The sequence below is a fragment of the Eurosta solidaginis genome, chromosome 4 (assembly GCF_040869045.1).
Source record: "Eurosta solidaginis isolate ZX-2024a chromosome 4, ASM4086904v1, whole genome shotgun sequence".
Classification (NCBI taxonomy): domain Eukaryota; kingdom Metazoa; phylum Arthropoda; class Insecta; order Diptera; family Tephritidae; genus Eurosta; species Eurosta solidaginis.
Window position 1 is genome coordinate 104,361,544 of NC_090322.1, and position 26,198 is coordinate 104,387,741.

The window sequence follows — 26,198 nt, forward strand, 5'->3', positions numbered from 1 at the left end:
AACAGTAACGGTATGGCATCGCATCTGGCAAAACAACAAACATTATGAAACTTCAAAAATCCCCAAATTCGTCAAAAAATTTTGTGTGGAACTACCTTCTTTTTTGTATCATGGTAAGACGTTTTTGAAAATTACTTTGAGGTAGTGCGTTTTGGACTCAGCAGTCGAAATTGGCTTGTAGAACGTAAAAAATTAATACGTAAAATAAGGAAAATTTTTTTCAAAACAAATTCTCACAGGAAACGACACGTTTGAAAGTAAATGGTAGATCGGTGGGTATCATTGGTATCCGCGGGATCATTGTTGTTTCGCCTGCTGCAGGGCCCGTTAAAATGATCGCTTGTATTATATTAGGCATCAATTTAGAGACTTTTAATCGAGTTTTTTTTGAGACTATACTCTTGTATATAGTAGACCAGAAGTCTAAGAGACAGGGCCGGACTTGAGGTATTTGCCGCCCTAGGCTGTTTATTTTTCTGCGCGCCCCCCAGCCTCCCCCCCCCCCTCCTCCACTTTTTAAAAATTCTCTTGGATATGTATATGAAATAAAAGAAATCGTAACAAGTAATATCTAAGTACTTTTAGCTGATACTTTTTTATTTATATTAAAAATTCCATGTACATACATATGTATATGCTTAACAAATTTTGATCTTTGGATAAAAATACACTTATTCACAATAATTTGCGTCGAGCCTTATTTTTTGCAAATTCTTCTATCAACTTATCACAATCAAGTTTTACACGTAATGAAGATTCAATTGCAAGTAACGCCGTAGCCGACGTTCGGTTTTCTGAGATTGTTAAACGTATGTATATAATTTTTTATTCTTCGTAAACATGAAAAAGATCTTTCGGCACTGCAGTTTGTTACTGCAGTGCATACAAGTATTCTAAAAGCTATTTCGACGTTTGGAAACACCATTTGAAGATCATTTTTCCGCAAAAATTTTAGCATTTCTGTTGGTGAAAAATTGGGTATCTGCATTTCCATGCAGTGCATTTTAAAATGAGTTAACTGATCCTCAAAGGATGTTTCCAAGTCTTCGTGATAAAATTCACACAACTGTTTTGCTTGCTTACGAAGGTCTTCAGAACTTAAAGTATTCAATTCAATGAGCGCAGAAAATATCTTAAAAATGTTTACATATGTATCCTGAACTTCTTTCTTCTAGATTGCAGAGTCAATTTTCGATGATAACATTAAAAGAATTGACTCTCAAGTCTTTCTGCCCAACAATGTTACATCTCCTTCTTTTTTTTTCATCAAATTGAGTTTTCCTGATTTTTTTTCTGCTTTGACAAGTCTTATATTCTTTAATGACTGATACCTCGAAGGTAGAAAAAAATTGCCAAAAATCGGGAAGTCTCTTTAGCGGATTAAGAATAGTACAATATTATACTAGAATTCAATGAGCTACAAAACTGCATACTCAGAAAAATTCTGAAAATTCTTGGCGAAGTTCGAAATTTTGAGGAAAATTTGCGGAATTTTCAGTAAATTTTGAACTTTATTCTTCATTGTTCTTATTATATATCAACATACATTTTCATTAAAAAATTGCGAAAATAATTTAACTTAAGAAAAAATTGTTTAAATTCGCATAAATTGGCTGTACACTTTGTTTTGACGCTGACTGTAGCTTTTGTTTTTGGACAAAAGTTTTGAAATTTGATCCCAATTAATTCAAGCATTCTAAATTTTGCAGATTGCCACTAGTTTTTAAATATTTGTATTTGAAAGTATTGTTACGAATATTAGCAACACTAAGGGGTACCGTTATCTCTAAGCCGATGCTAAGCAGTGACTGTATGCACATCAATAATTCAATCATTATGTCTACACATATGTACGTACACGCAGCGGAGAAGCAACGCAAAAACACATGCAGATATCTTATCTGAGATATGCAATTATAATTGTGGAAGTGTCGCTCACAAATACACGCGCATGTGAGAGAAGCTATAAAAATTGTGCATCTGTAGTTATAGCTGAGAAACTTATAGCAGATAACCAACTAGTAGACTCTAGAACAGAACCGCCTAGAAATGTCAACGAGGCAACCAAACACTATAAAAGCAGCAACAGTAGAGGTGCGAGAATCGGTTGGATTTAAGACGCTATCTAGCGAGCAATAGCAGTATTATCAGTTTCATTTAAGCAATTAGTTGCGAGTTATAAGTGTTATTGTGAAGTATTTTAATAAAGGCCGTTTTGCATTATTAAATATTGGAGTTATTTATTCAACAGTTTAGTGATTCGAACTTAGCAGAAGGTTGCAAATAAGGAGAATTGCACGAAATTCGTTACAGTATTATAACATTTAATTTGTTCAATTGAAAATATGGAACAAATTTTTTGATGGGCTATGACGCTGGGCTGCCTACTTTTGTTGGCTTAATTTTGAAAGCAGCGACGCAGCTACATACATATGTACATACATACATATTTCATATGCTATTGCGTCTGCTGCCAAGTAACGGGATATATAAACGTTTACCGGCTAAGCAGTCGTAGTTGCCTTTGAATTTTTACGCAGTTGGCGAAGTCGGCGTGAAGACATAGCGATACAGGATTTTTTTAGTTGTTGTTCGAACGGTTCGAAGTGGGAAATTCTAGTAGCAAAGGCTGAAATGGAAGTTTCGCAAGTTGCTACTTTTTCATGCTGGCATTATGTAGTCGCTTGTTTCTAGTGATAAACAAGGTCACGTGATACGTTGTTGCACAGAGTAGCAGACGACATGTTAAACGCTCTGTTGCACACACTTTAAAAATTTTCGCGCCTTTATCTGAATGCTTACGACTGATGATCCATGAAATGAATGAACAAATTCCTTATATTAAATTATTGATATAGGTACATGTTTTTCATATTATTTTCCTTTATTTGAGACATAAATGATTATCCAATATAATTTTTTTCCTTACACATTTGATTTCCAAATCATAAATTATTCTGTCGTTAGGTTCTAAAAATTGTTCGCCCCCTAAATGGCGCCCCAAAACTTTGCCGCCCTAGGCTACAGCCTAGTGGTAAATTCGGCCCTGCCAAGAGAGCATCTTCCGTAGAAGACCATCCCTGAAACCAAATTGCAAAGGACTAAGAAACTTTATTTTTTCAAAGTAGGATAACAATTTTTACAATTTTTTCAAAAATTTTAGTATTTGATGACAACAGTGAAATCGGCCTATAGTTAGCCATATCTTTTTTATTACCTTTTTTGAAAATCGGTATTACAATTCGTAATTTTAATTGTTCTGGGAAAATCCCAGTTGTAACACTCAAGTTAAAGATATGTTTTAAGACATCAACAACATTGTATGAGATTTTCTTTAATATAACGTTAGAGATGCCATCGTGACTGGAAAAATTACTATTTTTCAAAGATTTTATTGCAATTAAAATCTACGATCCTGAGATTGGTTCAAAAAAGCTGTTGCTTCTTTAGCTACTCCAAGGGGGTATCACAGCGGAAGCTTCCCAATTGAAGTAAAGTATTCATTAAAATCATTAGCTATTTCTATGGGAACAGAAATTTCAACGCCTTCTTTTTGTAAAACAAAGTGAGTATCTTGACTTTCTGTATTTTTATCAATAATGCTATTTATTACTTTCCACTCTTCTTTTGGATTACCTTTGGATTTATTGACAAAGTTATAATAATAATCGTTCCATTTGCGAATTTCTCCATTAATTCGTTTGCATATTTGCTGACAACGAGTATTCAGGTTCGTGTCATGTGGATGTTTGTTGCACTTTTTTCCCAATTTTTTTTTCAGCCTAATTCTATTCAAAAGGCATTTATATATCCACGGGTTGAGTCTGATTTCTGATGCTTTTTTATTAACGCAGTATGTTGAGGAGTTAATGCATTGCATTAAATTATCTAAAAACAAACCGTATGCCCTTGATAAATTTTCTTCGGCGTATACGTTCCTCCAAACATTTAAGCGAAGTTCAATATTTAGTTGATCAAAATTAATTTTTTCTACAACATGCCTATTTCTTTTTCTAACGTCTTTCTCAACCATTGTGTTTTTGAGAATACCACTCATAGAGTGATCCGTGATACCCAGGTCCGAGTTAATAGCGGAACACGCAGACCAAGAATAACCATAGAAGCGGGAGAGTACGTGATCAAGACACGTACCTGCCACTGGTCTAGTAGCTTCGTTGATAAGGGAATATAAGCCATGGTCTGACAGTACCATGTTATAATTATTAAGTACAGGGCTTGTAGTTTCCAAATTAAAATCGCCCAAAATTACAAGATTAGTAGTTGATGCACTACTTAATAGTGAATTGAACTAATCGATAAATAATTGAGCAGGTTGCGAGTGAACTCTATAAATACAGACAAATACAAAGTTTAATTTGCAATGCAGCACGAAACCGTTATAGCGTCAGCACTAGTGAGACTAAGTCGTTCAATTTTGCTACAGTCAAACGAATCATGAACAAAAACCCCTACTTCGCCAGCTGGAAACGAATCATTAGCATTGCATAAAATGTATAATTAGATAAATTATATTCATCAATCTCAAATGAATATATCCAGATTTCTGATACAAAGATAAGACTAGGGAGGTTCAGGAAAGCATCAAGATTTGTTGCCAATAGATCGAAATTACGACGCAAACTAGGTATATTTTGATGTACAGCAGACAGTGAAAATTCATCTGCCTTGCAGCTGTCGTTTAAAATTTAATAATATAAATATAGTTTAAAAAAACTAAAGAACACGCAAATATGGTACCGTTTTAGTGTCTACAATCCACTTAGATATTTGATGTTGATCTGTCAGGCGCCTAGCCTGCAGAGTTACAAACAAGCATACATACAAGTGAAGCTAATATAAGCGTGTTAAAAAAAAAACTAGCAAGACTCAAATTGGAACAGAAGCTCTGCCTGTCTGTCTCCTATCTCCTAAATATGTATTGTGACGAATATGAGTGACACTAAATCCCTAGTCTGATGATAAGTAAATAAAGCCACAACAACAATAAATCAGACAGTCACTTGTATCTACATAAGCGAATCAATCATTATTTCTACACATATGTAGGTACACGCAGCTAAGAAGCATGCATATATCTGAGATACTCCTTAAAGTATGCAATGAGAGAAACTATAAAATCGTGCAATTGTAGTTACAGCTGAGAAGTTTGAGAGCTGATGGCCAACTAGTAGATTCTGGAAATGGAAGCGCCTAGAAGATGCGAACGAGGAAATCAGAGAGTACAAAAGGCAGCAAATTTAGAGGCGCTGGAATTCAGTTTCATTTGAGCTATCAATCAGTTTGGTTATTAAGCAAGCTATTCGTTGCAAAGTTTGAGTGTTATTGTGAAGTACTTTAATAAAGGCCATTTTGCATTATTAAATATTGGAGTTATTTATTCAACAGTTTAGTGATTCGAATTTAGCAGAGGGTTGCAAATAAGAGGATTTGCAAGTAAATTCGTTACAATTGGTGTCAGAAGAGGAATTGTTGCATAAATTCCAGAGGACAACAAGGACATGGCAAAGTTCAGTGAATTGAAGATCCAGCAACTGAGGAAGGAGTTGGAGAGCCGCGGATTGAATACAAGCGGCGTTAAACACGAACTTCAATTCGATGTGGACGAGTATGTCTTTTATCCTGATGGGGACGAGACAACAACAAAAAATGAAGAGAAAAACGAAACGTCGCAGACAGTTACGAGCACAGACTTGAACATGATTTTAGCTGCAATATCTGCACAAACATCGACAGTAAAAGAAATGTCGTTAGAAATAACATCGAACGCACAAGAAACGCGTATGTCAGAAATGTCGACACAGATTACATCCAAGATGGAAACTCAACTGGAAGAACAGAAGACATATATGGCATCCCAACTGGAATCGCAGGTGGCACGCATAACATCCAAGATGGAAGAACAAGAGGAGCGCTTATCATTGCAGGTGGCACAAATGTCTTCACAGTTAGAAGCACAGGAAGCAAGGGTAACATCAAAGCTGGAAGCGCGGGATGCAAAAATCTCTCAATTTCAGGCAGAAGTCGATGATTTGAAGGGTCGTATGGAGCAGTTACAATTAAATAGCCCAGCTGTTTCAGCGAGTAATCCAAAGGTAAAAACACCATCCTTTGACGGGTCTGTTCCTTTCCAGGTCTTTAAGATTCAGTTTGAGAAGACCGCAGCAGTGAACAACTGAAGTGCTGAAGATAAAGTTGCTGCACTGTTCATGGCATTGAAAGGGCTTGCAGCTGAAATTTTACAAACCATTCCAGAGGGCGATCGGAACTGTTATGAAGCATTGATGGGTTCTCTAGAGAGACGATACGGAACTGAGCATAGGAGACAGATATACCAAATGGAGTTACTGAACCGCTTCCAGAAGCCTAGTGAGACGTTGCAGGAGTTTGCCTCGGATGTTGAAAGGTTGGCACATTTGCAAATGCGGACGCACCCGTGGAGTACACCGAGAGGGTAAAAAGCCAGAGTTTTATAAATGGCATACGGGACGTTGAAACAAAGTGAGCTACATACGCAAACCCAAATCCAACATTCGCAGAAACGGTGTCACAACCTCTGATTCAGGAAACAGCGTCGCTTCTGTGTAAGCCCGGTTTCAAAGCACGAGACGTTGAAACAAAGTGAGCTACATACGCAAACCCAAATCCAACATTCGCAGAAACGGTGTCACAAGCTCTGATTCAGGAAACAGCGTCGCTTCTGTGTAAGCCAGGTTTCAAAGCACGCCGTGTGGAAGTAGAAAGGCCAGAGTCGGTAGACGCAATATTGGAAGCGCTGAAAGGATCGCAAAAGCGGGGTGAAGGAGTTATCAAATGCTTCAAATGCGGGAAGCCCGGTCACATTGCACGTCATTGCGATCTTGGTCCTAACAGTTCCAACAATGTGGGTGGCCGTAAACGCAAAGTTCGAGGAGATGAGCAAGAGCGCATAAGATGTAGAGATCGAGAGCTAGTTCCAGCTATTGAATGTCCTATGATATCTGTCTCGCAAATTGGAAGGAATTCAAGCAGTCTTACCGTCAGAGGGAATGTCGATGGCAAGGAGCGTGTACTGACTGTAGATACGGGCGCATCTCATTCCTTAATCCGATCTGAATTGGTCAACAGGAGACTAAAACTGTTACCTGGAGCAAGGTTGCGTACGGTCACTGGCGAGTATAACCAAGTCCAGGGAGAAGTGGTATGTGAAGTCTTGATTGGGAAGGTCACAGTTCTACACAAATTCGTTGTGGCGGAGATCGTTGATGAAGTCATATTGGTAGTGGACTTCTTGGTTGACCATGACATCAAGATCGATATGCAGAAAAGGGTGATGCGTTATAAGAACCAGGATATACCACTTAACTTCAGTTTGCAGAAAGGATTCAGTAGTAATCGAGTACTGGTGGAGAAGACTCGACAAAAACCACGGAAGTCAAAGGCAAAGATTAATAGATCGAATGGGCCAAATAAAGCAAAATCAAAAGTACCTGCGAGAGAAACACTGGCATTGACAAAACCTAAAAGACGCAGGAAAACGAAGCAACGAATTTCCGAGAAAGAATGCGAGGGTAGTTTCAAGGCGGAGCGCACTACTGTTGTGAAACGTGGGAACGATACTGATTATGCGAAGCCAATCCGTCAAGCGCAAGCTCTACGAAGTAGTTCATTGGACAAACAACAGAGTGTGAGGGAACGGCCCAGGGTAATGAGTAGTAAGATCAGATACTGGCATGACAAAAACTTTAATTCGGAAGGCTTCTTGGAGGGGATTTGGTACTGCTAAACAACCCTCACCGGCGGAAAGGTGTTCCATCCAAATATCGGTGCAGTTGGGAAGGTCCGTACAGAGTTGTGAAGACGATCAGTGATGTCATCTACCGCATACAAGCAATTGGGAAACCAAGAAATAGAAGAGTGGTATATTTGGCGATGCTACCAATGTTTAGATCGAGAGATTTGTCTGATCGGGACGATCAGACTTAGGTGGAGGGCAGTGTGACGAATATGAGTGACACTAAGTGATACTCACATACCTAGTCTGATGATAAGTAAATAAAGTCACAACAACAATAAAGCAGACATTCACTTGTATCTACATAAGCGAATCAATCATTATGTCTACCAGAGCTGTAAAATGATTCAATCAATACAGTTATAAATCAAGATTGATTCATTTTACAAATATGATTGTTTGATTTCAAATATATAAGCCAAGTTTAAATGCGATTTCATTTTTTCCATTCAAAAATTCCCTTAGTGATTGCATGACTGTAAAAAAAGCATTCAGCTTGATTGTGAATGCATCGAGAGCATTCCCACTCACGATTGATTGCAAAATTTGTTGACTGCAATCACTTTTTCATCCAGTTCCAGTGAAATATCCGTTTTCAGGGTTGATACTTTCGTAATTTTAATGGCTAACATACCTGTGATTGGTTTGAAGGTATCCAACTAGTTATAAATAACCGGGCTGCCATATTTCATTTAAAACATTATGTTTGATTCTAAAAAATTTTATTGGGGAAATTTTGCCCCAAATGAATGAAATTCAATTTTGCATGCTTCAACTCTGATTGAAATAAATAAGAAGCACGTATAAATGAGTTAGTTATTCATAAAACATAATTGGAATAAAATAATTTCCAATCATAAATCCCAAATGTGGTTCTCGCATTCAATAGCGACGGTAACTCTGACTCAATAATTTGACATTTTATATTGTAAAACTGTATTTTGGTATTTTCTACAAAAATAAGCATTATTTTTTTAAAAGTTAAGAAGAAATCAATTGCCACATAAATAAGGAATATAATGAAGTGCTTTTTGTGGGTTATAGTGCAGTGAAGGTGGAGAAAAATGCGTTTAAGAACCTGAAACGGTAGACGTCAAATAGTTGTGCACAGTGTTCCTCTTTATATCAAAAACACATAAAATGTGATTGTATTATTCAAAGGCCCGGCATTTTTTGATCTTCTCCAAATATATATTCTCAGACCGCGAGACTATTTCACTTGCAGATATAAGCTTGCATTTGCAATATATTTATTTCAACATTTCTTGATATGATTAACTTTGATAATCAGTGACTTTACATTTTATAATTTTAAACCTCTGTCTATTTCACCATGCATAAGTATCTTGAATATGTAAAAGATATGCACTCTGTAAATTCGCGTAATTAAAATTATTTTAATCTGCCGGCTTATAAAACTGAAGCAGCCAAATGTGATCTGTATTATAAAGGTCTCAAATCCTATAATGAACTACCAAATGATATTAAATCATGTCATTCCAATAAATTTAAACAAAAATTGTACAATTATTGTAGAACACTACCAATTTAGTGCTGGACAGGCGGGCTTCCATAGCATCGATAGAAGTGCAGCGAAACTATTCTGCTATGTAGCGCCAAGGCTTCCAAGCTCTTGTACGCATACAAAAAAGGTTGCCGAAGCACGTACTGAAATTCATCACTCGATTAACTCAGTAAGTACATCGCCGTGCAGATGTTGCCTTCGCGCTTTACTAACATGCGTAAAATGCCTACATACTACACTAGTACAACACTTTGTTCGCTTGATCTCCCATCCATAGTACTCTACGGTAGGACACAGATGTAACTATTCTAGATTGCATAGCCCAGAATACAATTATAAACATTGTAAAATAGATTTAAGTTAGGTTTAAGAAAGCCGTTATAAATAAATAATAATAAAAATAATAATAATAATTCTTTGATTACAAAAAAGGTACTCTGACACTTAAAAAAGCCATGTTTCCGATTTACAAAGTCTTTGGCATTGTGTGCGTAACATAAAATAAACCAAGATGTGATAGTTAATTTCCACTAGATCTGGGGGTCTCTGTGCACTGACTAAGCTTCCCGTTGCGTTTGGTACAAATAAATGCATAAGCGGGATCAAAACCAAAGAGAAAGGGTAATTTTGTACAGATTATAATTTATAAAAACGATTTTTTTTTTGTTTTCTCGGAGCCCCTGCAATACTTTTGAAAGTTTAGAGAGTTTTGGCAGCTAATGGTATCAAAATTGGCCAGTTTTTTTAATGTTAAATATGACCTGTATCGTTTTGAAGGCTTTTTGAAAATTTGTTTATATAAAAAGATGAAATTCGCATGACAACAACATGGTTTTTTATTAATAGCGTAACTATATTGTACTTTTAATCACGTTAGCTGGCTATAGGCTTTTTTATTTATATTTAATGTTTATTGAAAATGCTACACTGTGTCTGGAAGGCGATGTTTTTTCTATTGTAAAAAAAAATATATATATAAAAATAAAAAAATTGTATTAATGACATAAGCACAATATTGGACTACCTACCCAATTGGAAACTTTATTGCTCATATAATATATATCGCCGTGTCTTTTCCAAAAATATGGTAGTAAGAAAATTTTGGATTTCGCGCAAATAAATAAGTTAGTAATAATAATTAGTTTTTCTCTTGCAAATAAAGATGTATAAATTTTTTTATCCTATGCGTCAAGCGAAGAAAGGTCTCTTTTACAATCAGATTTGGACACATTGCTCAATTGAAGCACCATCAACTATATGCCACTTAAACTTAAAAATGCAGATTTATGTAGATTACTTCAGCCAGCTTCCTACACTCTTTACCAGTTATAATCAACACAGAAGAGGTATACAGTTTTATAGACCTTTATACGTATAGTAAACTTAACTTCAACCTTCATATTACTGCAACTGTTAATAAGGCTAGACGTGTTCTGGCGTTTGTAAAGCGATGGTATAAAGAATTCAGCGACCCGTACGTTACTAAAGCTCTTTTTACAACATTAGTCAGGCCGATATTAGAATACGGTGGAATAATTTGGAACCCGAGCTACCAGGTTCATATTGATCGACTAGAATCAGTCCAAAAACAATTCTTACTTTTCTCCTTAAGAGATTTCCTTGCTAGTCGTAGGGAAATGCTTGGAATTGTATTTATGATTAAACTACTAAATGGTTCGGTCTCTAACTTATTTCTGTTGAGCAAAGTCCGGCCTTTAAGACATCTTAAACCTCACTACACAAAACATTGTAGATCAAATTTTGAATTAAATGAGCCCTTCCTCTGTTTGTGTCACAATTACAACTCCCAATCTAGCATATTTGATGTTTCGGACTCGCTTCTTTGTATTAAAAAATCTGTTCTGTCCTCTCTTAACAGTAACTAACTGCATTCATTAACATATTGAATTCATTTTCCACTAATTCCATCCATTAAAAGTATGTATATTAATACGGCATTTATTTTACTTAGCTAATGAGGTTTCCTCTGTAGCTGAGCAATTTTAGATTTCGACGGTTAACAAACCATTGCCTTTCGACGAATCGGCATGAACAGGATTAGCCTGGTTTCGTTGTACGATTTGAGGGCAGTGCGCTGTCACAACGTTCATAAAAAAAATGTTAAAAAAAACTCTTTCCGTTTTGAACACTTTTTGTTCAAAAGAGAATTTTCTGAAATGCTCAATTTGCTTGATGGGATCATTTAAAAAGAAAGTAACAAAAACTTAAATCCTTTAAGTCCTTTAATTGGTGGTGCCAAAACGTACACTAACAATCATAATTTTCTACTTTGATTTATATCATTTAAACAACTTCTTAGTACTGAGAATAAGTACGAATATTTTTCTGAAAAAAAAAAAACAATGTTGGGGAAACGGTTAAAGATAATTAATGTGTCAGTATGCAAAAAAAATTGTTAAAGTAATACTGCGGAAGTGCTTAAGGGCCCATTACTGATACTTAGCTTATACTTGACTTGATTTGGCCTAAACTTGGCAACTTAGCCACGATTATACTCCACTTATTGACTTAAATGTCAATTTGTATGACAAAATGTCAAAAGGAAATGGAAACAAACAAATGGCAATGTAAACGTCACTTAGAACTTATATAGAAATTCAAAATTCAACAGACTTCTAAGTCAAGTTAAGTGTTGCTAAGTTTTGAGTAATCAGTAACATGCAATGTTCATTTAACAGGACAGTTCTCAAGTCAAGTCAAGTCTATGCTAAGTATGAGTAATGGGCCCGTTAGACTTCAATTGTAAAGTTTATAAAACCAACGGCGGCCACCGTGGTGTGATGGTAGTGTGCTCCGCCTACCACACCGGATGACCTGGGTTCAAACCCCGGGCAAGGCAACATCAAAAAATTTAGAAATAAGGTTTTTCAATTAGAAGAAAATTTTTCTAAGCGGGGTCGCCCCTCGGCAGTGTTTGGCAAGCGCTCCGGGTGTATTTCTGCCATGAAAAGCTCTCAGTGAAAACTCGTCTGCCTTGCAGATGCCGTTCAGAGTCGGCATAAAATCATGTAGGTCTCGTCCGGCCAATTTGTAGTGAAAATCAAGAGGAGCACGACGCAAATTGGAAGAGAAGCTCGGCCTTAGATCTCTTTGGAGGTTGTCGCGCCTTACATTTATTTTTATTTTATTTTATAAAACCAACTTGTAAAACCCTTTCCCCACTCTTGGACATGTTTGTGTTCTTTTCTGGAATAAATATTACATGATTTTCGCAGCTCTCCCGCAAGTTTGCGTCCTCATTTAATAAAATATTGTCCGAAAAATCATCATTTTGTGTACAAATTTAGTGATCTTTACATTATTAAGTAGTAACAATAAGAAATAAAGGAAATCCCCATTAAATAGGCTTGGAGAAACTTTGCCATACATGCGCTCATTTCCTACTGGTTCGTTTGGTGTGTAAAATTTTTTGAATACATTTTTTATTTTTAATTGACAATTACCTAAACATGCATGTTAACGATGTAAATTCAGAGAGTTCACCTTTAAGACAAGAATTCTAGCATTTTCGGTACTCCAAATTTCTTAAGAAACATGAAGTGCCGTCAGAAAATCGGTTTTTAAAGCTTACCTAATTCAATATTAATTTAGTATGCGCACATACATATACATACGAATACATACAAGCTTATAGTAGTAGTACTTTTTTGAATGAAGGAATACTTTTTGAAGTTTTTGAATGTTTGTTTTAATACTAAGTAAAAGCAGAACATACACGTAAGTAGGATGTTATGAAATTTCTTTGATTTTATCTGATCAAAATAGATTAAATGGTTTTCAAGAAATTATGGTCTTATTATACAATGTATATTACTTTTTTTCAAAATATGTGATTGTTAGTTTGAATTGAAAATATTATGCAACGAAGTTTGAAACCTATTTATTTCTGAATTAATTTTAGTTAGGTTAACTTTGTGAAATCAAAAGAATATCTAAATCCCGGTATTAATTACAATACAAGATCCCGAAAATCCCGGGGTTCCTAAATTATAAAATATTGACATCCCTAATTTACGGTGAAGTTTTAGAATTTGTTGGCATATTCATTAACCCATTTGGCGGCACATGTTGCTATTATTTGGAAACTAGAAAAAATTATCTAAAACTATAGTTTTCGAGACCACAGAAACTTATACGGTAAGTACCTATATATATATTTTTACTAATAACATAAAAAACATTAAAAGTGCAAGAAACTTTTTTATGAAAAAAGAGCACGAAAAAAACAACGTAAATAAAGAATACCAAGATCAGTAAGATCCATGGTTCTTAGCGAGTAGGTACAGTTTAGAAATTTTGCAGTAAAGTAAATAGTTTACACCCAAAGCGCACTTAAATAGATTGCTCGATATCACGCCGATTTTCACAGGTTTTTATACAAAAGTGCCATATGTTGTTGTATGGTGTGCAAATGATGTGAAATTTTGGATATATCTATTTTACTTTATTCTACCCAAGATAATAAGGTTATTGGTTTCATCTGTCACTCTGCATCGTAATAGCATAAACTAATCGAGATAAATAAAGACTTTCATGTATCAAAATGATCACGGGGAAAAAAGAAATTTATTGAAACCGATGATGCAAACTTAACAGGTGGGTAGAAAACTTACTGTAGACAACTTTTTCTTTTCCAATTTTTATTCTTGAGTGTCCAAAATAGATATTACGTCCTCTGCCTCTTTTACATGTTGGATATCCTGAGATGGATTTGGTGGTTCAATAAAACACATCGCTTCGCCGGAAATTATCTCCGCCAAAAGTATATTTTCTGAATAATATTCCTCACACATTTTTGATTTGTAATTATATTGAAGAATGACAATTTTTCGAACTAAAAATGATTTATAAGTATACGATGGAATTTCGGTAGACTTGTTTTAAATATTTATTAGCTACAAGTTTTAATGTACAACAGATTCCTTGATTCAAAAAGCGGGAATCCTAGATTTGAAACTACCATAATTTCTAGAAACCTTTGACAAAATACTCAAACACTTATAATACCACAGCGGCAACCACCAAAGTCTCTGAAATTCGTGTATCTTTTAGCTCAGCGCGAAACCTCTATATATCAATATAAGCAAATCAATATCATATATGAATACTTGGATAGGAAAACGTTTTGGACTCAAATTTCTGCATGTCTGCCTCTAGCTAATTACAAAAAAATTTACCTTCTTCATTGCTCAAATTAAAATAAAAAGTTTCCTCGTATTACATACTAACTTTACAAATATGCAAAATTTAATATACGATTAAATATCAAAAATGACATTTTGGGTAGCCTGCAATTTTTTATAATCCTTGTCTAAATTTCTTTCGAAAGAGCCATCTTAAAAAGCGAAATAGTTTCAAAAATATTCATATGTGCTTGAAGGGTTAATTTTAATACGCCGAATTTTCAAAATCACCACATCTGCCACACCAATGAAGAAGTTGATATGAAAGACAGGGCTGTTCAACGACCCGTTATCATACTTTTTTTCATTATTCTGAAATTTTCTAATTTATTGCACGTCAATAAGAGACTTGAAATTATTTCATGAAGCAGATTGTCAAAAAAATTTTCTAACAAATTTTTAAAACTTTATTTTCACAAAAAATACTCAAAATGTTTTCATACCATTTTTGGGAGTATTTTAGCTTTTTTGTAGTGTGTGATTGGTACTGAATGCATGACTTCACACAACAAAAATGTGAAATCACCCGAGTGCACTCATTGATTTCAGTATTTTCATTTCTGCAGTCTGATTTAGCATTCTCTACAATTGCATGCGATGCTGAATGAAATCCTTCTTTCTCCGCATGACTGCAGAATTAAAAAAATTAAAGCATAATTCTCTTATGAAGAAAAAATTGTGAAATACTGATTGTAGAAAAACTCTAATTTCAAAAAGCAAATGATTTCATTCTTCACCAGCTCTGATGTCTACACATATGCAGGTACACGCAGCTGAGAAGCAAGGCACAACCACATGCATATATCTGAGATACTCCTGAAAGTATGCAATGAAAGAAGCTATAAAATCGTGCAATTGTAGTTACAGCTGAGAAGTTTGAGAGCTGATGGCCAACTAGTAGATTCTGGAAATCGAAGCGCCTAGAAGATACGAACGAGGAATTCAGAGAGTATAAAGGCAGCAAATGTAGAGGCGCTGGAATTCAGTTTCATTTGAGCTATCAATCAGTTTGGTTATTAAGCAAGCTATTCGTTGCAAAGTTTGAGTGTTATTGTGAAGTACTTTAATAAAGGCCATTTTGCATTATTAAATATTGGAGTTATTTATTCAACAGTTTAGTGATTCGAACTTAGCATAGGGTTGCAAATAAGAGGATTTGCAAGTAAATTCGTTACAGTATTTTGGACTCATTTCGGACTCTGAATTTATAAGCGCTCCTACAACTTTTGCGGGGCAGAAACTGCTTTTGAAATATTTGTGTATATGCGAGATCTTCAGGACACCTTGATTCATAGAGATGAAGGTAAAATGTCAGAGAAACAAATATATGTTCGATTCATTCATTAAACACCCTTTTTTAGTACTATTTTCCACGGAAAACTCAAGTATTCATTTTTCTAAATATGTTGGAATATTAAAATGCTCCGGTTTTGGCCCGTTAGGAGCTTAGATTAACTGAATTACAAAATTGATTTTCGAATATGAAATTTATGACTTTTTTTAGATGAAACTATCCGGATCAAATTAAAAAATTTCAGTTTTGTCACATGGTGGTATTTGGGTGGACTTTCGAAAGCATCGACGACTTTCAAAAGCCATTTTCTTAGATAGTACTTGGATCAAAGTATACTACAACACTATATTTATTCAAGAAAAATTATAAGCGCTACAAAGAAGTTGTAGGGGGAACGCACGAAGCTCAGTTATTCAATTTTGATTTCCTCATCTTTCCAGAAAAGTTGATGCTTTGTTTTTTTTTTATTGTAAATGCATGCAATATCAGTCCCATTTACTTGAACAACATGAAACTTACATAAGGACAAAGTTCTGCAAATTTAGAACCCCCTATAAGTTTTTAGTAAAGACATATTACAGTTCAATTTAATTATTTTTGAATTGGTGTTTCATGTTATTTCAAATGATGTATTAGCTTATGGTATTAAGCCACCAACAACGAGCAAAATGCATACGAACGAAGACCACAAAAAGAAATGTTGTACATTTGGACGAAAAATCCCAATGTTAGTAACAAAAATTTACAAAACTCACACTATCAACCTATGACAGAAAGGTTTTGCACTTCAAGAAAATTTACTTAGTGAAAGACAAACAAAGAAGTGTTATATTCCTTATTAGGAAAAATCGATCCATGTCAACAAGAGATAAGAGATGTTGCCAAAATAGCCGCCCGTTTATCACAACGTGGTTGATTTGATTGCGAACTCAATCAGACTCAGTCCATAAAAATCGATAACATTCCCCTTCGAGTTGTTGCGTCCCTCCAACAAATTGTCATCCTCCCAGCAGATCCTTGCAGCGGGACTGTGCCATATTCTCCAGCTCCGGGAAGGTATCGAACCCAATCCGGGACCAGTACCTGATCCTGGTCCAGAGAAATGGTTTTGCCGCGTTTGCCGGAAAATAATCTTTTTAGAACGGTCACACTCTTGTCAGTGTAAGGGATGGTTGCACCGGACGGGATGTCCTCGTAACTTTTACAAATCTTTTGTGGCTCCTTGCTGTTTACGCCCAAGGGCGTACCGTAGTCTGCGCCTTAGCGTCCACATTACCTTCTAGCAGCCCCGCCACAAGTACCCACTGCTGCTCGCGCCACACGGCGCCACCAGCTCATACGGCCGCTCCTACACATTACTACAATCTCCGTAGTAGAGTAGGAAGCAATGCCGAGCATCAGCCCCTGCCCCGTCTTCCTCTCCCCCTCTTTCCAGCACTAGCATTCGAGTAGGTCAGGGAAACAGACTTAGTCCCTACCACCTTTTGCACCTTTTGCCAGCACAGAATATGTGTGTTTGCGACATCTGCGTAATGCAGCTCCGGCCTTGGACTGTGCCACTTTCCTAGATGTGCTTTTATTTAATTGTCTGATCAACGCCCCATATTGATGAGGAGTGTGATGACTAGTACCTAGGACCTACCTAATTATTTTCTAGCTTTTGGTCTTATTATTACTTAATGTAAGTATGGTTTTCAATAAAACCGTTTAACTTAAACAAATTTTTTTAATAATGTTATTTTCATGTTTTTAGTCTTTATTTAATTGTCTATTATTTCTCATTCTATTTAGTTTATTTAGTGACTGATTATTACAAGGACTCTTTCTTGACAATTTGTTTGTATGTAATATTTGTTCCAAATATGAGCCAAATCCGACCACAAATACGATTTTTTTTAATATCTCGATCCTTGAGCCACCTGGCGGCGATTTTTTTCAAATGTCACTTTCTATAAATGTATGTAATATGTGTTCCAAATATGAGCCTAATCGGAGTACAAATACGATTTTTAGAGTATCTCGATACCTGCGCCACCTAGCGGCGATTTTTACATAGGTCGCTTTCTATTTCTGTATGTAAGATTTGTTCCAAATATGAGCCAAATCGGACCACAAATACGATTTTGTTGAATATCTCTATCTTTGCGCCACCTAGCGGCGATTTTTTCATAGGTCGCTTTCTATTCATGTATGTATTATGTGTTCCAAATAAGTTTCAAGCTTGTAGCTTATCGGGAAGTTACTTAAATTTTAATTACAAAATTCGTTCACAACGGCCGGCCGGCCTGTCAAGTCAAGCTAAATAAAACCGTTTAAAAATACTTTTAACTTGATATTTGGTTCTTTAGGGAAATCAAAGACAATTTTTATTTCCGATTTGGGTCGCTATCTGAATGAGAGACACCTTCTGATTCTTCCTTAATACGTGTAACAAATAAGTACGCATGTATATCAATTCCTTATCCTTAAAGTATTGACAGACTCCGATCAAATTTTGAAATGATGGAACTGTATCATATATTCCTGCAGCTATTTGGGACTAGTTCGGCGATGTTGTCAACAATGTACTTAATGAAGACTTTCCTTTGTTATTAAAAGAGGAGTCTGAGTTCAGACACTTTTTCAATCAAACTTCAACTTCGCTTAATGTCCTTAATGACTTTTTTGCAGTAAAGCAATTCTACGCATAATGTACAGCACTAGTCCCCAGTTCATCCCAAGCTATGTATAGCAGACATCCAGTTTGTCAATTTTCGGAAAATGAAAAACTTCAGTCTTGATTTCTTTTAAGTTTCATATAAAAACAGGATATTTTTTGCGTTGTACTAAAATTGCGTGTTCTTGTATTTTGAAAGCCGATAACCTCGCAAAATCTCAGGCCCAATAGAATTTTTCTGATTTTTACCTAGGCCTGATCAGCCTAGGCAAGCTGTGGAGCATAATCGGCTCGTGAGCGCCTAAAGCTTCTTTTGGCTAGGGGGATCAGAGGCCAGAGAGTTCGCCAAGGAATATATACTATAGTGATCCTATCAGGTTGGTTTCGACACAGTTCTAATCAGAAAGCAATATATATATATCCGCTCATGGCTAAATAAATTGCGATCATTATGATTATTTCCGTATTTTTATCGGTGGGTCTATCTCTTCCCCTTTAAGGACTTACAATTCTGAGATTCGGATCAAACTTAATGTAACACCCCATTTGCATGAAAGGTGTAAAAAGTACCTTTGATTTGGCTGAAGAATCAAATAACAAATAAAAAGTATCTTTGATTAGCCTGAATAATCAAATAACAAATAAAAAATATTTTTTATTTGGGGACAACAAAGCTAAAGGTCTGGCTAAAGGGCATTGATCAGGCCGATATTAGAGTATGACTCAATAATCTGGAATCGACGTTTAAAGTCAATACAAACAGGCTCGAATCAATACAAAAGCAGTTTTTACTATTTGCCTTAAGGAATTTTCAATGGGACGCATTATTTAATCTTCCACCTTACACTAATCGATCAAAGCTTAGCAATCTTCCAACTCTTGTTAGTCGAAGGGAAATGCTTGATGTAATATATGTGACAAAACTACGGAATAAATCGATTTCAAGCCAATTTCTTCTGAACAAAATGAACTCTAAAGTTCACCCTATCGAATTGCGATACATACAAATCTCTTCTCCTAAAACAATGTAGAACGAATTTCGAACATAACGAACCTTTCCGGTATTTGTGCCAAGATTATAACTCTCACTAAAACACATTTGATAGGTCGGACTTATCTCTCAATAGCTAATGCTGTATATGTTTTTTTCTATTCTATTAATTTAGTTTTACACTCAGCTGATATTTCTTCTGTAGCTGAGCAGTTTTAGATCTCTACGCTTGACAAACCACTGCCCATCGTTGACTCGGGTAAAAAAAAAATAAAAAAATAGTGAACAGGATAAGCCTGGTTTCATATAAATTTTGGCCATATTTCAAATTATTTAAAACACATGAATAACTTTCAAATTGTATCTTCATTTGCTTTAAGCTGAAACACAATATCGAGCCGCTGCGAAACAAACCCAACGAACTACGCTATGTCAAATATGGAATTCCGTAATTACATTACAATTATAATTAGACGCAAAACCATATTCATTCGATAACTATTATTTTCAACTGACTTACAAGACCCAGTTCAGTAAAAAAAAGATTAAAAATATCGTTAAACGTGGGAATTTTCACTTTTCTAAACATACAATTTTGACGACTGCTGTGCTAGAAAGTAGAGTATAAATGCCAAATTTTATGTTCAGCAAAAAATGTTTGAGGTACCAACAGTTTTCTAGTTATTGCACTTTAAGCTGGCGTATTGTGTATTATACATGTATTTGAGTAAGTGATTCTTAATTGTGCCCTGTATTATGAAAGTGGTATAAATCATCTCTCCTCATCTCCTATTTGTTAGATTCCAAAGAAAAAAAAAACAGTTCTCATTATTAGTTTCAATTCCTAGAACTATTTACATATGCATTCCTTTAAAAATAGCAATGCATTTAAGATCATGAGTTTTAAATGACTTCGACCACTTAGTGGCTTTTTGACAAACTGCAAGAAAAACATGATTACAGGGAAATTTGTAATTGTTGTGGCTGTACTGACTTAGCAGTGAGCAGACGTGTTTTTATTCGCTGTGCTTGCATCATATTTTTAAATGATGAATAGCTGTCTTAAGTGTACACGTTTGTGTGGTGGTGATAACCACTTAATGTGTGGCCTATGTGAAATAAAAACGCACATAAAATGCACAAAACTTAGTGCTAATATTATTAATATATTAAAAAGCAGTAATAATCTGTTCTACAGTTGTGACAATTGTGTTGTTGGTTTGCCCTCCGTTATGCGGACCAAAATTGCGGAGACTCAAAAAAGTCTCAAAAGCTCTCAGTATCTTTTTAAAGACGTTAAATAATAATGCTAATAATAAACAGAGAAACAAAATAACTCTGCTGCTAAAGACAATGTTATTGTAACGCGGTCAAAAACAAAGGGTGTCGAACCGAACGTGAAACAACCACAAAAAGCAATAGAAAAAATGCAGTGTCAGGTGGAATCTCACTCTCTTCAACAGCTGAGTGCTAGTGATTTTGATAATGCGAGCCCGTGTCTTGTTGGTAGGTGAAGACGCTGCTGGCGTCGCTGAGATTGAGAATGTGAATGCTGTTAGTTATTCCGCTGTAGCTGGCGCTGTTTCTGACACTGTAGAGTCTTTCGCTTCATTTCGTTCTGATTCTTCTAATACCGGACATCCCAATGAACAATTGAAAAATAGTTCCCAAAGTGATGGAATGAATAACCAAAAGACGCGTCCAATAGTTGTTGGTAGTAACTCTAATGCTAGTTTAGAAGTTAGTGTACGTTTTAAATGGCTTCATCTGTCATCTTTTAAGCCATCTGTGAATGCTGAGACTATAGTTGACTATATATCAAAAACTGCAAATATTTCGCCTTTATTAATGCGCTGCCGAAAACTTACGAAAGGGACGTAGATGAAAAGCCCTTGCGGAGTGTTAATTTTAAGCTTGGGATCTCAGCATCTAATTACAATAAGTTGCTCGCTTCGTCAATTTGGCCATCGGATGTAAAAGTAAGGCCGTTTCGTTTTTTTCAAAGGACTGTGGTGCAAAAGGTCAACTCATAAGCCCTCGCTCCGTCACCAATAATCACTCAATATCAATATATTTTTAAAACATATCAGGCATGAGAACTAAGGCCTCTACTGTATTTTCTGCTACCTCTAGTTAAGACTACGATTTGATAGTTCTTGTTGAGACGTGGCTTACTGCGGACTTTTTAGTAATGAGTTTTTTGATAAAAATTTTTTTAATTGCTGTAAGAAAAAGCCTACAAACCTCCTAGACTCCTCTTAATATCGCTGATACTTCTATTGATCAGCCTTTAATCAGTATAAAAGGCAAAACAGAACGTCTACTTGTCAGTGTTTCGTATATACCACCAAATAGTGCAGATAGTGTTTATGAAAATCACGTTAATAATATAATTCATGCTTCGAGCACTAACTTGAATTCTAAATTTTGTATTTTAGGGGATTTGAACTTAAATAAAATCGTATGGAATCATCTTGCAGGTGAGAAAACTCTCATACCTACTAATGTCAGTCAAGCTAGTGAAATGTACTTAGTTGATAATTTTCATACAGTTAGTTCAAATCAATGATTTTGAAAATACGTTAGGTCAAATCCTCGATATTATATTTGTTAGTAATGATCTTAATTATAATTTATTTAATAATTTGGGAAAAATTTAAACAACGTGACATCAGGACGGACAAGGCGACAGCTGTTTCGATTATACCTTGTAAATCTCTTGAAAGTCTTTTCTCCCGGGAGTGGGACTCGAACCCGCACTCCTACGATAGTTGAAATGGTTACAAATGCATTCAGCTACGTCATGCCTTAGTTGTTGTAAAGTTTTTACCAATTGCCTTCTTTTGCATATATTAATCTTCTACACATCACATACTTCGCATGGTTGTAAGGCGGTTTCAGAGAAACTTGGTATTGTTGCTATTTTTGTTCTATTTATAGAAATACAACGAATTAACCAAATGTTGTCTGTTATGTATGAGTACTCATACATAATCTTAATTATAATTTGATTCGTTCTCTCTGCCGTTATCTAATACTGATAAACATCATGCACCATTGATATTGGAGATTAAGTTTTATGAATTTGGAAATATTAAACTAAATAATGAAGTTGGTTTCAATTATAGCATTATACATTATACATTTTTACAATGGATTTATTCATACTTATCCAATAGGATAAATTTTGTTGTTATTGATAACGTAAAGTCATCACCTTACGTAGCAACCTCAGGTGTGCCCCAAGGTAGTATCCTTGGCCCGCTTTTCTTTATTCTCTTTATCAATGATGTAAGTGCTTGTTTCAAGCAATGCAATTAACTCCTTTACGCTGATGATTTGAAACTTTTTTTCAGAATCAAGAACGAGTCTGATACTCTCATACTACAATCGGAGTTAAATAAGTTTAATGAGTGGTGCTGTAAAAATAAGCTTGCACTGAATGCCAACAAATGTTATTACATAACTTATTCTAAATTATGTAATAAATTGATCTGGTCTTACTATGTCTCTAATAAGCCGTTACTTAGGGTGAATAAAATTCGGGATTTAGGTGGTGTATTTGTTGATTCGTCTTTTACATTCACCGAGCACTTAAATTTTATTATCCCCAAAGCATATTCCTTACTGGCCTTTATTAAAAGAAATGGATCCGAGTTTAAGGATCCATATACTAAAAAACTATTATACAATGCCTTTGTACGGTCAACACTTGAGTATGGTTCCATAATATGGAGTCATTATGAGGTAGACAATAAGAGAATCGAACGTTATTTATTTATTTATAATTTAAAGTCGACGACAAACTATGGTCGACTGCATAATATAAAAGATATATAAATATACAACTCAAAATATAAAATTTAAGATATATCGAGATTTCAACAATGTTATATTACAAACAAAGATATATTAATGAACTTTACTCTTTAATTTCAGAATATAATAATAATAAGAAATATGAGCAGAAATAAGTTCTTATACCGAAATCTTATACTGGCGGAATGCATCAGATTCCGCTCAGCATGATTTCGGAATGCAGTGGATTCCAATCTTCCTGTTGGAATGCAACAAGATTCCAATCAGCATGTCATGGGAATACGGCAGTGCTAAGAGTAGTGTAATGAGGATACGACATCATAAGGCATAAAAAAGTAACATGACCTGTGTTGTTGGAATGCACCGGATTCCAATCAGCTCGATGCCTGACCAATAAGATTATACTGCCGGAATGCATACGATTCCGGTCAGTGACTCATGAAAAAACATTTTTTTTACGTTGTTGGAATGCACCAGATTCCAATCAACACAGTACTGTCTTGTTCCTTCTTAATGATACATGTTGATAAATGTTCCTACATCCTTCAACATAGTTCCTGTTTTTTATGGAAGAAATAAAATGCGGGCAAATTAAATTAGCTTGTATCTCTTAAATTAGATAGGCAAGTATTGCATTACGTATAGTGGCAAAAGTACATTCAAGACTGATACAGCTATACAAGTCATTGTAGTTCGCGCACCAGATAAGAAGAGGATTATTTTTATCAAAGTTTCGTCGACAAAGGAGTAATTAGAAAGGAACGTAGTGTCTGGATACTCTAGGGGGAACCGCAAAAAACAAGCGGTTCTCTAGGTGTAAGCTAATTAGAAAGTAGAAGAGTAATTACATCTATAATGTTTATTTATATTTCCAATGGCAATATTTATTGCCCAATACTGTTAGAGTCTTTGAACTTTTATGTTCCATCTCGGACTTTCCGCCAATATACTATGTTTGTAATTGACCAGTTTAGGTCTAATTACGCACTTAATGGCCCGATCACTGGCGCTGTAATTGCTATTAACTCTATCAATAATAATTATTGTATTGATTTTTCGATATCTACTTTACTATAAATAAACTTTATGTTTAATAATGTTTAATATAGATTGTAAGATTTTTGTAAATCATAGACTGAATAAAGAAATATGAAATATTAACTTCGGTGGAATCAGCCATATATGGGCTTCGATTTTATCATGCACACTCCTTATTTTGTGTGCAATGACTAGGAAATCCGCAAGCCACTTCTCTTTTCCAATAATGTTTCATTCTAATAACATATTTATATCTTATTATACATTTCAGATCCACAAACCTTAATTGATGTTCTTGATATTCCTGTAAATGCAGTAGCAACAGCATTGAAAGACTTTTTTTCAAAACGGCTGCCTCCATTATTTAGTAAAGATATCATCAAAGAACTTGAGGACATCGCGGGTATGAGAACTGCATAAAATTCCAAATTCACATTATTGTTTAAAAAAAAATTAATTTTGTTTAAGGCTCGCGCGGGATTGGCTTATCTAAAGTTAATGTGGAAGTGAAAACAGATAGAAGCTGTCGGTTGATATTATTAAAATCTTTATTGCAAAAACTACCGCCCATAAATTTTCTAATCCTAAAATACATATTTGAACACTTCGTCCAGTAAGTTAACAAATAGTACATACAATTTGTATGATTTTTTTAAATGTTTACAATTTTTAATTATAGTGTATCCGATAATTCTAAATTGAACAGCATGGATAGTAAGAATTTGGCAATTTGTTGGTGGCCCACTTTGATTCCTATTGATTTTACTGACATGAGTCATTTTGAACAATTGCGGCCATATCTAGAAGACATTGTGCAGACTATGATTGATCAGTTTCCATATTTGTTTTGTGGAAAAGATGCATTTGTTATGGTTTAAAAACTCGTAAATTCCAGTAATTTAATAGCTTGATTTTAGATGTTATTATGTGGAACAATATATACAAAAAACTGTGTTGTACTGGCTTTGTTGTGTGAAGTGATGTTCAAACAAAAATATTCGAATATGCGTCTAAATTAATAATTTATATTATGTGTTAAATTATATCTAAGCTATAAATGTTTTAGATGTCTTGTGTGTATGTTTAACGAATTGTGTAGTGATACTTATGTCATGTGTATGTGTGTATGCTTATGTATGTATATTTTTAAATTTGAGTGTATTAATATTGTAGATGTTCTTATAAATTGAGCAAAAAATGCTAGGTATTAAAGGAACAGTATTGCAGTCGAGGAGAAATAAGAATGAATCATTAAAAAAAGTTATGGAAAAATAACGATATTGGGTAAATTTGTATAAATGTGTGTCTATTTCATGATATAAATTATAAAACAATATATTCGTAATCAGCGCGATTTGGTGTAATTATATTTTTTAAAATTATGATATTTACGTGGATCTATACGGATACCCGTTATAATCAAAAAGCACAAAAATAAAAAATAAAATAATTTCAAGTATGTAGTTTAATTCTTGTACTATACTTTCCTCTATTATTAAATCAGTTGTATCAGCAATACCTCAGCATATTTCTTTGGATGATATACCCCGTGAAAGTAACAGTTAATGGCTGTTCTTTTGGGAGAAATTGTACTCCAGTGGTGTGTCAAAAGAATCGACCGTTTTTGTTGAAACGACTCAGACTTTGGATTTGTGTTTGGGCGGTAAAACATGCTAAAAAAAATTTCTCTGAATAAAAATTTTGTATTTTAAATATGCCAAACTGCTGAAATGACGGAAAAATGTTTTGTTGTTAGGCATTTTGTTCTTGCTTGTTTAGGTTTTTCGTTACCCAACACTAATTCTATAATGCAACTCTACCTTACAATTCAATCACTTGTAAATCATGCACAGCTTAGCACGGTATGCAATTGGATTAT

At 34.8% G+C, this 26,198-nt stretch overlaps 1 protein-coding gene across 5 annotated transcripts in view; it reads left to right on the forward strand.

The window, feature by feature from the left end:
- Nucleotides 1–25,788, forward strand: part of RhoGAPp190 (Rho GTPase-activating protein 190) — a 377,159-nt gene extending 351,371 nt beyond the window's left edge. For all 5 annotated transcript variants that reach the window (XM_067782351.1, XM_067782350.1, XM_067782353.1 and 2 more), the window contains 3 exons: nucleotides 24,591–24,722; nucleotides 24,788–24,932; nucleotides 24,999–25,788. In XM_067782351.1, coding sequence (XP_067638452.1) covers nucleotides 24,591–24,722; nucleotides 24,788–24,932; nucleotides 24,999–25,197 — 476 coding nt within the window. In that variant the 3' untranslated portion in view covers nucleotides 25,198–25,788. The remainder of the gene's footprint in view (nucleotides 1–24,590; nucleotides 24,723–24,787; nucleotides 24,933–24,998) is intronic.
- Nucleotides 25,789–26,198: the final 410 nt, after the last annotated feature.